Below are 13,727 nucleotides of genomic sequence, written 5' to 3'. Positions count from 1 at the left end.
GCCTGGCGGGGCGGGGGGGACTGACCCCTGCCCTCGCACGCACCCGCGGCTCCGGGTCGGTTCTGGGCGCTCAGGTGCAGCCGTGGGTTCCCATCCTAGGCCGGTGCCTTGCTGCCGAGAGCCCCCGGGCCACGGGCTATGGGATGGGATATTTGTCCCAGGCTCGTTGGGATATCTTCATCTTGCACCTGCTTTTTTTTTTTGCGGAAGGCCTGTGGTCCCACAGAACGTCCTGGAGCATTTCCAGGTGCCAGAATCCAACCCAGCTACACTCCCAGAGAACCCATAGCTTTGCCTCTGCCACTGTTAACACACAACATCAAGCAAACGATTTGAATACTAAGAACCTGTATTTTAGACCAAGACTTCAGGTCCAGATGGCCTCCTAACATGCAGAGGTTGGACTGGGTGGAAAGATTGTGAGAGTGGGACTGAGAGAAAAGTTAAGTTTGCATCTGAGATAAGTGGTGAGATAGGAGCTGCAGAGGCTCCTACACTTACTTTTTATAGAGCATACCACATACTTGGGCATATGCATGCTCTGTCCCCCTCTCTCTGCAGAGCATTGTGTAACACCACCATTTGAATTTACAGAATCAAGGGAACTGGTTCAGAAGGAAACAATGAATGCTGTTTTCCCTCATTTACAGCCTAACTATAGGTCTTTTGTCTCTTAAGATAAGTTAACTGTGGAATCTGAGACCAGCCAAACAGTCTATGACAAGTCCATTTTAGAAAGTACTCGGGTTGCGCCAGACCTGGTTGAAGCTTTAAAAGCATGTGAAAATGTTACTTTCTGCTGACCAGTCTTACACATCACCCTCCAAGTATATACTGTACCATTTTACTGTGTAAAATCTACTGTTTACATATCAGAACTCAATTTGGTCTTGTTCTGCATGAAAAATAACATATCAAAGATTTACAAATAGATTTCCAATACTGTCACTGATTTATGTAGTATCTCACCTAACTGCCCAAAACAGCTGTGCAATAGCATGGTCCTAGCCATGAAGGGTTTTAAAAAAGTAAATCTATAGATGCATTTGCTTCTTAGTTAAACAGTAAATAAAATAATTTCAGTAACTGAGGAGCAGCTTCGAAAGCTATGAGAATTGCACTGGTTCAGGCTGGAAAAGAGAAGCTTTCAGGTGACCTAATTGCAGCCTTCCAGTGTCTGAAGGGAGCCTGTAAGAAAGGTGGAGAGAGACTTTTTGATGAACATATAGGGACAGGACAAGGGTGGATGGTTTCAAATTAAAAGAAAGTAGATTAGATAGTAGAAAGAAAATTCTTCCCTGTGAGGGTGCTGAGGCACTGGCACAGGTTGCCCGGAGCAACTGTGGCTGCCCCATCCCTGGGAGTGTTCCAGGCCAGGTTGGACAGGGTTTGGAGCACCCTGGGGTACTGCAAGGTGTCCCTGCCCAGGGTAGGGAGGGTTGGAACTAGATGATCTTTAAGCTCCCTTCCAACCCAGGCCATTCTATGATTTTCCTTTATGTGAGAATTTTAACAGTGGGTTTTACTTGACTTTTTTATTCCCTAGCAGGTGTCTTTTTTTAAGTATGACAAACTTTTGCACACTTTTTCATTTTGACATCAGTTTTGAAACTTTATGCTCTTAGATTTGCACTGAAATTGGCTTATTATAATCACCTTAGGTCCCGGTCTTGCAAATATTTGCATACGTGCTTAATGTCAAGAATGTGAGAAGCCCTATTAATCATGTAGAGAGATCTCCAGACACCTCTGATGACTGGGGGCATGTGTTAAAACATCAAGTTATCCATCATTCAGTTTTTTAACAAAGCTGTGGAACTAATGTGTTATTTGAAAAAAACAATATTCTGGGCTCTCAAATCCCAGAGGCACAACAACTCAATTTCTTTTCTCTCCCAGTTTTTAAAGGGTGCAAGTGCAAAGCCAGTGATGTTGCTTCCAATGGAAGCAGCAGCCAAGACACTTCAAACAGAGTTGGGCACCTTTGTTCATATTATTATTTTCTCCATTTTTATTCAATTATATAAGAATACTTTAAAAGGGAAGAAAATTATAATTTAGAATTGAGAACTGACCTTTTTTACTTGTTAATTCATTAAGCCTCAAGATGAGGGAATGGTCATAAGCTGAGACAGGGCAGACTCCAGTAAGAAGTTAGGAAAACTTTTTTTCATTGCTAGGGTGTTCAGGCACTAGAATATTGTCCAGGGAGGTGATGGAGTCAGCATTCCTAGAAGTGTCTTAAGAGGTGTCTGGGTCTGATGCTGGAGGATGTGATTTATGGGTTACAGCAGTGGCAGGTTAATATGGTTGGACTTGTTGATCTGAGAGGTCTTCTCCAACCTTGATGATTCTATGCTTCTTAAAATGAGTAATATTTATATCTCTGATGGTTTGTTCTGTGTCTGTTTTCTTCAGAATTGCTGAAGTTAGAGCAATTGCTAACAAATGACTCATGGACATTAAAGGTTTAAAGCCTGTTATCTGAAAGCAATAAGCCTCAGCTACCATGTATTTCAGCTGGATTTGCAAGTGCTCAGCTGGACTTCTAAGACCATAGGTTTGTGTGGAATATATATAAACCTAGTCAGTCTTAGCAGAGAGGTGACACAAGCACCCAAGCTATCTCCTCAGTGGTGTTCTTCTTTAATCTCAACATCCTAAAGTTTGAAAACCTTTTTTCAGTTGAAGTGTTCTGAAGACAGATCTGAAATTATGGTTTATGATGGGAGAATTTTTATTTTTCCAGCCAAACTTGGCTAAAAGAAGTTAACTCATTTTCATTTAACAGAAAATCAATGAGTGTTGAAGATGTAATATACTAACCTTTCAGTATTATTTCATGGAGTGCAATCCAACAAAAAATGAGTTCTCAATCAGCCAAAATGCTGACTGAATCAGCTGTGAACCAGCACCAGCTGAACATTACCTTAAAAGCTGTATAAACCCATGTGCACAGGAAATGGCCTTGTAGAGAGAAATCGGGCAAAACATCCCATAAACCACATTCACCTGGAAACTGACATTTTCACAGTGTGCAACTGGACTCAGTGATCCAACCTGAGCAATTCTGTAACTGCAATTAGTGCAGCAAGTGTTCATCCATCTGGGGTAAAACAAATTAGCACTGGCTATGTTTGTCTTCATTCAGTCTTTCATGTCTCGTTTCTCTTAGTTGGGAAAAGAAAAACAGCCATAATCACATTTCAGGCTAACACTCTGCTGACCCATGACACAGGCAAATGCAGAGGATTAGGAACATTTTCCCTGGTTGCTCAGGCAACAGTGAGATGTGGGAATATGAAAAGCTATTACCATCCTTTGTACAGTGTCTCACTGGATGTTCCCAGATGTGTTTATAATTTTCTATGTTTTTGTTCTCTCCCATTATCACATACTTAAACCATGCAAATTATTTGTTTAGTTTGCTACCTAGAATGTGAAAATGTTAAATATGAAAACAGATAATCTTTCTTTTTCCTACAGGAAAGTACAGTTTTCTAAGAGGGTGTAGAAATTTCAAAACTGTACTGAAAAGTTTCTAGGTGGCATGGGAACTCTTGTCTGTCTTAAAAAAATCCTGGTAATTTTGTGATGTCTCTTTTAGCTAAAAAGCAGTTATTACTTCAGCTGCTTTTTCTTTCACACTTACATGTGCAAGCACCTAATAGATAGGTCCCATAACTTCATGCAACTTCACAGACCTAATTAGCTGTCAAAAAAAACCTTAGAAAGATTGCTTGAGGGCTTCACTTTCCAAATTAAAAGTGTTGAGAACTCAGAAATTAATGCAGGAATAGCAAGTAAACAGTATTTCAAGTTAAACGTCTATGTTCTGTGAGACACGCACAAAATTTCTGTCCATATATTCATATAGATTTGTATCATACATCCTTAATGTAAACATCAAACATTTCTGGCTGGCCTAAGATATGGAATTTTGGGTCACTTAATGGCTTAGTGATTTTTATCGCCTATTTTGTATTTTTAAATATACAAACTATGTAGGGGGAAAAATAACCTTAATGAAAGGAATATCCATCAATTATGTGTCAGTGCAGGGCATCTAACAGGTGCCTCTGTGTGAGGTAAATTCTTCTTTGACTAACAGTGTCTGTCAGGGTCACCCACCCTCTTGTTTCTTGTGTTAATTTGAAAGTATTTCAGCCTTGGCCTGAGACACTGGCTCTGTCAAGCATGTGTTTTTCAAACTCCTTTCATGAAATGTCAATATAATTCTCCCCTCTCCCCGCAGTAGCTTGCTCCTCTCCATTGAAATGTGTCCCCAGGTGTAATACAAGCACTGGGACGGTTGGTCTTTACAGACAGCCACTATCTTTCCACTCCTGACTTGCCACATTTCCTGCTATTTTCAGTTCCTGGCTGGTATGTATATATATATATTCAGCAGAAAGGAAGGGACTTGATATAACTCTTAGCCTGAAAGAGACCATATGTGTGATCTCTAAAACAAGCAAAATTCAAATTTGCTCTCACTAATAGCCAAACCTATGTACCCTGCTCGGTTGTGTTCACAGTTGTTCTTCTTACACCCGTTTGTGTCAGAAGTCCCCAGTGCCTCTTCATGCTTGTCCTCAGACAGACAAGGATGGTTTCTTAATCTCAAAATGGGGTTCTTCAAGATGGAGTGAGCAGGACACTACTGCATGTCCTCCAGCCCAGCTCTTTGGAGTACCTCATAACAAAAATAGTGAATTTCAAGGGAACTGAGGGAACATCACAACAGTTCTGTGCTCACTGACCCTACCTAAGAGAGGAGTGAGGCAAAGGGCTTGTATGTGTCCCAGAGAGATAGGAGCCAAGAGAAACCACATCTCATCAGCATGGACCATCTGTGCCACTGCAACAGGATAACATTAACACCATCATATCAAAAAGCTGCAGTCACTGGAGGCTTCTGAGTGCTGCATGGCATGGGCTGTAACAGAGAGACAGCCATGGAACATGACATCACTCTGGGCAGTTCCCAGTAGAGAAGAGAGAGCAGAAAATTCTGGTAATGCAGTTTTCCCTTACTTAAGGTGTGTACAGGAAAACTGAACATTACTTAAGAACAAAATTAAAAAGGACTGAAGCACACAACCTGGCTAAACCAATCCAAAGGAGATCAGCAGCTACAGAAGGTGGGGAGCATTGAGAAACACTGTATGTATTTCTGAGTTCACATACCTTCTCAACAAATACTTTTCTCTAGTGCTGGGGACTATGTGCTCTGAGCTCTAATACAGAGAAGACACTTGTCTATTGGCACACATCCCTTGGGGTGGACTTTAGAATGACTGGCTGAACCTGACTGATCGTCATAGGGAAGAAGGTACTGCAGTTCAAAGGTGTTATCACAACTAGAAGCTGTGCTTGCCTAGCACTGAACTATCTAGTGACTGTATTGATAAGCCATGGATCTGCAGATACACCAGTTTCAGCACAGGCTGAAAAACTTCCTGTAGATCCATGTTCAAAGTAACTTCTGCAGCTCCTTGGGATATCCAGTCTATCAATGTGGGAAGTGGCCTTGAACTCCCAGCCAGGCTGTGTTTGCAGCTAGCAGTGGGGAAAAAAGAGCACTGATCAAAACCCAGGGAATGAAATGGGGGGTGGGGGCTGGGATGACAGTGGCTCTCTGTGGGGAAACACTTGAGCAGAGTTGTGTGTATAGCATGAGTCTGGAGCTGCTCTGAACGCAGACCGATGCCACGGTGGCCCGAAGCAGGCACCATCCCGGCAGCCTTGCTGTGCTGGATGCTGTGGCTGCTCGGGGCAAGGGGGGGCATAGTCAGAGCTAGACTGGATAAAGTCTTATTACATTGAATTTCACTATTTCTGATCATTTTGCTTGGGATTCACTTGCCAATTTTACCTTTTTCTTTACCTTGTCCATAATTAATGTGCTAAACCCTGTGCTTGAAAAGAAAAATGGGAAAGAATGAAACCCCTTCTCTCTCAAGTGGACAAATATGGGGAAAAAATAAGAAATACCTGGTAAAACTCTCCCACTTAGAGTTTTAACAAGAATATAGATATATCTTTTGTGTTGAAAACTGTCTGGGGTACTTCCCCTTTAGTAGAACAAAGTCCAATGCCCACAGCAGTGTCATCCTTCTGTTGGCCACAGAGAAGTCCCACAGGCCGGGCGACGCGCAGCACCAAAGCAGCGTGGAATGAATCCCATCTGTCAGCAAGAAGTGAAGCCCAGCCACAGCCACACCAGTCACTATAAGGACATCCCACTTTGCTTCTTTGAGTCCTTTCGTGCAATGGGACTGAAGGACAAGATCTCCTTGTAAATGTGCTCTTGAAAAGCAGAACAAAATAACTATGAATTTAGAGGACACAAATGAAAGTTTGAATGCTATACATACAGAGAGGAGGTATTCAGTGGCAGGTACCAGCTAGAAGAGACAAAGCAGAGAGACAAAGTTTGCCTGCAGAGCTGGAGGGATCTTTGCCTGAATGCATAAAAGCAAGAGCAAGGCAAGAGATATGTGCACTACCATTGAAGCATCAGCAGGCAATCCCAGCTTTACTCAGCATGTGCACAGGAGAGTGGTAGGAAAGTCCCATGCCAGACAGGAGCCTCAAAGAAAACAAACTTCTTACTTTTCCACTCATCTATTGAAAGCTTTTCATGTTCCAGAGAATCATCATAGGACTGTTGTGCTTCTGTTTCCTCCTCAATGTCTCGGAATTGGTCGAAATAGGGGTGAGCTAATGCCTCCGTTGCTGTGAGACGCTTTCCCACATCGAGCTGCAACATCCTGTCAAGCAGGTCCACTGCTGTAGGAGAAGATGGGAACAGGGCTAAGCAAGGTGCAGTGGAGAGTATGCATCCTGTGCATGAACCCTGCAAGTGATAGGACCAGTATTTCCAGTACTACGTCTCCAGACCTGAAAATGAAAGAGATTCCTAATCCTGTCAAGGCAGCAAGGAGCTCCTAGCAGTGGAGGTGCAAAGTCTGCCAACAGCAGCCTCGGGGAGCTCTTACTAACAGAACTGGAGGTATAAATTGTGCAGAAATAGCAAGTTACACTTGAATAAGCTTTGCTGCACCGAGGGGGCTGCAGGAACATGAAGAGCAAACCAGTAACTTCAAGATATTTTTTCAGTTTTAATCATTTGCTTTCACTCAGAGGCCCACATCTCAAAGTAACCTTAAAATGAGTAATCTGTATAAAAATCTAGACCTCCCTGGTAAACAGGAGGACAGGAAACTCAGATACCAGCTAGTCTGTCAGCCCCATTCCCACTTGGTTTTAACCTTTTAATGCTTTCCTCCTTTTAGTTTTTAGAAGAGCTTTGCTTGATCTCACCTCTGACCTACTTGGGAAGAGAGCTCTTTGTATGAGAATGATTTTTACCCTGAAAATTGCACATCTCATCTGTCTGTTAAGAGCTGCTATATCCAGGTATTCAACAAGCAGGATCTGCACACACCCCCCAAAAAAAAAAAAAAAAAAAAAAAAAAAAAGTACTGGAGTGGACCATGGAGCTCTTGTAGCACTTTATCAAAACCCATGATGCCTTAGATGATAGGCTGGGTAATAATAATCATCAAAGAAGAGCTGTTTTGTTTATCTAAATGCTACTGATTAAATAATCACCTCCTTGGCTGCAGACAATAACTTCAGGAAGCTAATATCAGCCAAACTTCATCCCAACTAACTCTCATACCAGTTGGAACAGTTACATGCAACTGTCCTAATCCTATAATTTGCATCTCAGAACCAAGACATCCCGTTATATCCAGCACCTTCTTTCTTCTGGCTTGTTGATACAAGAGTCAAAAGCTTTTCTCTTCCATAAATATTGTTTGCTACAGGCTGTGCAATTTTAAAATTAAAAATTAGTAAGAAATGGGCAAGAACAGCAGAACATCACCACTGTAATGCCAATAAAGAACCATTTTGCTTACAAGTCCTACATATTTGCTCTGGGGAGGGGCAGGGGCACAACCCGCAAGGGAAAAAAGTAGGAAGAAATTATGACAAAAAGGATAAGTAGAATTAGAGCTGTGACAGTCAACTTGCCTCCTCTGCAGCTGTGAGAACTCATGAGAAATGCTGGAGATGACTTACCCTGAGGATTTGCTTTAGGGAAAAGCACAGACAAATCCTTCTTGGGGATTTTGGGAAGGGACTTGATATAACTCTTAGCCTGGAAGAGAAAGGAAAGCACAATTACTGCACATGAACAAGTGTGAGGGGGTGTGAAACACAGCTCTCAGGTCTCATGGCTCCAGTGAGCAAAGGCAAATGGAGAGAACAGCAAATCACCCCAATGTCACATTGCAGGGAGCAGTTGGCAAGGAACTTTTTTTATCAATTGAAATATAGAAATATTTATACTTTGAGAGCCAAACTGGAGAACAGAGAAGGTTGGTGGTTTGCTGGGGCACCAGGCATCTCTCACAGGGGTTCCTGCAATCCACGCCAGTTCCCAACACAACACCAGGTCCATCAGATGTGCCACTAGGAAAATGTCTTCCATGCCAAGGGGAAAAGACTGCGGTTGCACCTCTTCACTGCTGCTGTAGAGCAGCACCTCTCCCATCTCACACACACAGCCAAGCTAACCTCTCCCCCCTACACCTCTGCCACCGGGACCCAAATCCGCAGTCAACTTTCTTACCGCTTTGTCCTCCAGCTTCTCCACAAAGTCGTCTCCTGGATGCCCCGTTACTTTCAGGATCTGAGTCAGCTGATCCAGGTCTGGCAAGCTGTGTCAAAGATCACCTGTCAAGGAGTGAGCCCTGGACATCACCCCCAACCCCCAGCTCAGCCTGCGGGAGCTACAAGTATATTATAATACAAACCCAACAGAGTCACACAAGTAGAGATTCTAGGCTAGCAAAAAGAGCTACAAGCCTTTTTTCCTGGCACAGCTCTGCCAGGGCACATGCACATGGGCTCCAGGGGTGATGCAGGGGGTTGCGGATGGAGCTATGGCCGCGCAAAGTTGAACTGCTGATATAGGGCACACGTGGCCAGCACAGAGCTGTATTTCTAAGGTCCCCTCTTATGTTATGTTTTCCTCACCAAAAAGACTGGTCCCTGCAATTACCTCCTGGTAAACCAGCCTGACACCTATTTTTCTCAGCATCCTCATTCGTAAATGCTCATTCACACACACCAAGAATTATTGCTCCCTCCAGGTAAAAGGTTCAGCTTAAAAGGATACAGTCTTTTCCTTTAAAAAGTGTTTTCCCAGTCAGCATTTCTGCCATGATACAACCAATAGACCAGATATCCACTGTTCAGAGACAAAAAGCAGAAGGGGGGGTGGAGAAGGAAAAAACCAAAAGGACAGTACAAAAGCAGCAATGATTGCTAAGGCTGTCACTAGCGCTGCTGCTTGCAGCAGGCACTGATTTAAATTTCACTCCCACCCTCCTCTGTTCTTTCTATGTTGCTAAAATCTCTGCTTTTGTCATTTCCTGCAAGCATTAGCTTTGGAGGCCGTGCAACACTTTTGGGACCTGTTCCGCTCCAGGGAACACTGATGACAGGAAAACATCTGGAGGATTACATGTGATTTCACCAAGCAAGATCCCCAGGCTGATCAGCAGATAGTCACACTGCTGAGGGAAGGCCACCCACCTGTCTGGTTGTAATGCATCCAGTTCAGAATTACTTCTGGGGCTCTGTACCACCGTGTGACCACGTAGCCAGTCATTTCAGCATCAGCATGTCTGGCTAAGCCAAAATCCAAGATCTGCAGTTCACCAAAGGAAGAAGAAGAAGAAGGAAGGGCAGGAAAGAAAACGGAAATCCTATGGGCAAGTGAAACTCTACTTCTAAGAGAAAATGAAGCAGGTCCAATCAGATAAGATCAAAGCTCCAACTAGACCACAGCCACCAATGGGACAGTTTAAGAATTAACACATTTGTCTTAATTCCACTGTAAATTGCAAGCCAGCTGCAAAAACAGCTGTTGTGAGAAGACCCTGCTGAAAGGATCAGTACTGGGTGCTACCCAGAAGGTCACTTCCTTTCTTGAAGCTTAAGTTTCAAGTCTGTGTGCTTTATTTGTGTTGTTCTTTGACCTGGTGGTGAAGGCATGCTCCCAGGCCACCACGACTCATTCTTTCCTGTAAGCCTTGCAACTGACAGAGGGTGGCCTCTCCCTCAATACTGAAGATAAACAAGCCTGACGCGACCTTTAAGGGCAATGGGGCCACTCCCTGTAATATACATTACAGAGAACACATGCTAGAGAACCACACCAGTGAGCTGCGAGTAAACCCTTCAGAGCAATACTGGAAATAACTTTGTCTAGAATCATAACCATAATGTCAATGACAACCAAAGGGCAACTGCCCTCGAATCCAGTTGCCCTTCAGGGATTGTTCACCTAATGCAAGTATTGCTCAGCAGTATTGAATTTATCTAGGAAGTCATTACAAACTGTCATGCCGCAGGAATTACAGTGACAGGATGTTCATTTGAAGTCCTGGGCCCTGATTCAGCAAGTTACATCAGCAGGTGGGTATTTCCCACTGTCTGCAGCTGCCAAGTAACAAAACATCTTGGATTGAGCCTTAGAGGAAACATGACAGTGCCAAGTTCCTGCTGGCAGAGCAGTTCCTCCATGATCTGATATGCTACATGCTACAAAGTGGTGGTTTTCCACCTACTTTTAGTTGACAGTCTTCGTTCACAGCCAGGTTACTTGGCTTCAGGTCCTACAACAGACAAGCAGAATAATAAGGATGTTTCAACTTGCAGCACATCAACACAAGCCTCAGTTCAACCTCTGCTCATCTTTGATGGGGTCTCATAACATCCCAAGTCCGGTATCAATTCAGCAAAGACACCATACCTGCTATACTGTACAGCTTTACTTTTTTTTTTTTAAATAGTTTTAATTCAAAAAGCATCCTAACATGCTTCTCAGCTTGTCAGAAAATACAGCATTTCCTCAAAATGCTGCACAAATGAGCAAATTCCAACACAGACAGGGTGTGGGACAGAAATGAGACCTTAGAGTAGGCAACACTATTAGTGAAACAATGTTTAGGAATGTATTAACTTTATGACCATGGTGTGTTTCTCAAACAAGCAAAAATCAGAGTAAGAGCACACATGAACTTACCCTGTGGACGATGCCAGCTGAATGAATATACTGCAATAAAAAGAGGAACTACAATGTGATCACCAGCAGACAACTTTTGTTCTCCAGCAAAGAAACAGGAGCTACAAACAAGAACTTGCTGGGAACACAACTCTGCAGCCTGCTGCAAGGTCCCTGACCCCCAGGGCAGCAGCTTGAAAAAAATTCTCTGCCCTGAATTTCTAGTAGTATTTGCAATGTTACTGCCAATCTAAAGAAGTTGCATAGAGCAGAAGAGGAAGGATGAAGCAATAGTTCCTTAAAGCAACTACAGTAATGGTTTCAAACTATCAAAGGCATTGAGGTTATGGCAGACAACATGAAAACTTGGTATTTTGGGTGTTCAACAAAATAATCTCAGCATGAAAACATAAAATTGCAAAACCTGACTATATAGCTTTTGGCACATCAGTTAAACCTTCTGTGTGTCCTCCCCCCCTTTCTTTAAAGTCAAGATAACAGTGATCTGGGGAAATAAGCTATTAAGGTGAACTCATTCATGCTATAAGCCACTCTCTGACTCCAGGTGAAGTGTGTTAGAGGGCTGCAGTAAGACACTGTCTCTATATCCTGGGGTTTGCAGTGTTTCCTTTCCGCTCTCTCTGAGCCAGTTAAAGAAGCATATTCCTTCCTTATTCTATTGAATAGAAAATCATTCCCTCTGTCTTCTCCCCTGAGAGTCTGTATTATGACTTCAGCAGAAGCCCCTGTTGCTGCCAGTCTCTGACTCTCTGTATAGAGTTTTGCTAAGGGTTTTGGCAAGTCAATGAGCGATGCAACTGCTGTCATGGAAAAACCATTGCAAGGTCTGTGGCTGCTGATTGCTATGATACCCAGCTGACTGATGTGAACAAGCTGTCACTTTATTGATGTGTGCTGGAACAAAAGCAGTTCAACAGCCAATATCTGTTCTTAGGGGATGCCCTAACCCCCCTAAATCTTCCTATATAGTGTTGGAAGATACTTTACTTAGAGTCAATCCAGAGGTGACATATGCAGGACACATGGGGAATCACTAAACTCCTCCAGACCCACCTACCTTCAGCCCTTTCAGCATTTGATAGACCAGGTACTGGATCTTTTCATCAGTGAATTCATGTCCCATGATCTTTTGTAAATCTGTCCGCATGTATGGCATCACCAGGTAGCTAAAAGGCAGTAAGACAAGGCCCTGAGTCTAGAAGAAAAATGCAGGGGACCAGACTCATTCTCACTTGGGTTTGGGTTTTTTTTGGCTGTGTAATTTACTGTAAAAAAGATGAGTTGTTGTGATGGTCTTTCTGGCTAACTCGCACAGCCTGCAGTGATGCTGGGATTTCAACCTGCTCTGAAAACTGCTCTTTCTCCTCCCATTAAATAAATACCTGACGACAAGTAAGAACAAGGATCTTCAGGATCCTGAATTAGTTTACTTTAGACCTCAAGTGATGTTCATTTCTGGATAACCTTTCACCACGTGGGAGCTGAAACATCTTACACAGCAGAACTGCTGTGTTGGCTCCCAAATTTATCTTTGTAATGTTCTTCAGCCCTGCCTTAGACAGCAACATCTGCCTTTCTTCAGTATCTGCCTGCTGAGACTGCAAACTAGTTGTGATGAGTCTTCCTGCAGGAACTGCTCTGAGACCCTTCAAATGTTTTTCCTGCAGGCTGCTAAATACCCAGCCATCAGCCAAGTCCCCAAACCCAGGAATATGCTGCTCCCCACAACAGTGGGGAAAAGAAAACAACTCGTCCAACCTGATCATAAACACTGAGGGAAAATGCCTCCAAAAAACCCAACAACAAACAAAAAAGCAAACCAAAACCACCCAACTGGCCAGAATCAAGATGGAAAGAAAGCCAGATCTTTAAAATTCTCAGTTTAATTGCCCTGGGGCCTGATGAACAATACCTCTCCCATTTTGAGTGCAGCCTCTTAGCTCTGCAATCACACAGGCAGTGTTAGCATGGGTCACACTACATGTGATACGCCATGGAATGTACCACGTCTTTATTACATAGGCTGCTCTGTACATTCTGTGTTCTCCCAGCTGTGAGCGTGGCACGGGATCTGTTTGTGTATTCTGGGCGTTTTAGCCATGGGAACTGATGTGTGCTTTTGATTCTCTGTGTTATTTGGGGATGTCTGGCCCCTTTGCACCTCAACCTGATCTGTTATCCTGCTGCTAAGACACAGGTGACTTGGGCAATGGCAGAGTCTAGACAGAGCAAACAACTCCAAACTTACAAGTCCTGGAACCCCTGGTAGGAGGAGGTGGAGGTGAAGACATCAAGCAGCCCAATGACCTGATGGTAGAGACAAGTCCACATTTAAACCTGGAAAGCATTTGCTATGCACATGGCACTCAGGTAGCAGTTGTCCGTGGCACGTGCACATGGACAACCACAGAGAACTCCATCTGAGGAATTCAAGGACTCTTCACTGATGTCAATGTTTTTCCTCTTATTAATACATGGCAGCACACATTACACGTCAGATTTAGCCTGGTGCCAACTGGGCACAGCAGACAGGTAGCAGTTAAATTACAAGACTATGGGTACATGCCAAATGTTGGGACCTCGCAATTAAAGGTGGTGTCACCAGAAAGAACTTGCT

The 13,727-nt window shown here is 43.4% G+C and overlaps 1 protein-coding gene across 1 annotated transcript in view; it reads right to left on the bottom strand.

Annotated features, from left to right (window-relative positions):
- Positions 1–6,019: 6,019 nt before the first annotated feature.
- The window catches only part of MAPK13 (mitogen-activated protein kinase 13), an 11,245-nt gene continuing 3,537 nt past the window's right edge, over positions 6,020–13,727 (bottom strand). Inside the window, exons 3-12 of the mRNA XM_009069662.1 lie at positions 13,359–13,417; positions 12,168–12,276; positions 11,111–11,140; positions 10,653–10,700; positions 9,616–9,730; positions 9,197–9,268; positions 8,648–8,727; positions 8,095–8,173; positions 6,619–6,795; positions 6,020–6,312 (exon numbers count right to left, since the gene is read on the bottom strand). Coding sequence (XP_009067910.1) covers positions 6,233–6,312; positions 6,619–6,795; positions 8,095–8,173; positions 8,648–8,727; positions 9,197–9,268; positions 9,616–9,730; positions 10,653–10,700; positions 11,111–11,140; positions 12,168–12,276; positions 13,359–13,417 — 849 coding nt within the window. The 3' untranslated portion in view covers positions 6,020–6,232. The remainder of the gene's footprint in view (positions 6,313–6,618; positions 6,796–8,094; positions 8,174–8,647; positions 8,728–9,196; positions 9,269–9,615; positions 9,731–10,652; positions 10,701–11,110; positions 11,141–12,167; positions 12,277–13,358; positions 13,418–13,727) is intronic.

The sequence above is a fragment of the Acanthisitta chloris genome, unplaced genomic scaffold, assembly GCF_000695815.1.
Source record: "Acanthisitta chloris isolate BGI_N310 unplaced genomic scaffold, ASM69581v1 scaffold15912, whole genome shotgun sequence".
Lineage (NCBI taxonomy): Eukaryota > Metazoa > Chordata > Aves > Passeriformes > Acanthisittidae > Acanthisitta > Acanthisitta chloris.
This window is presented reverse-complemented; position numbering and strand designations above follow the sequence as displayed.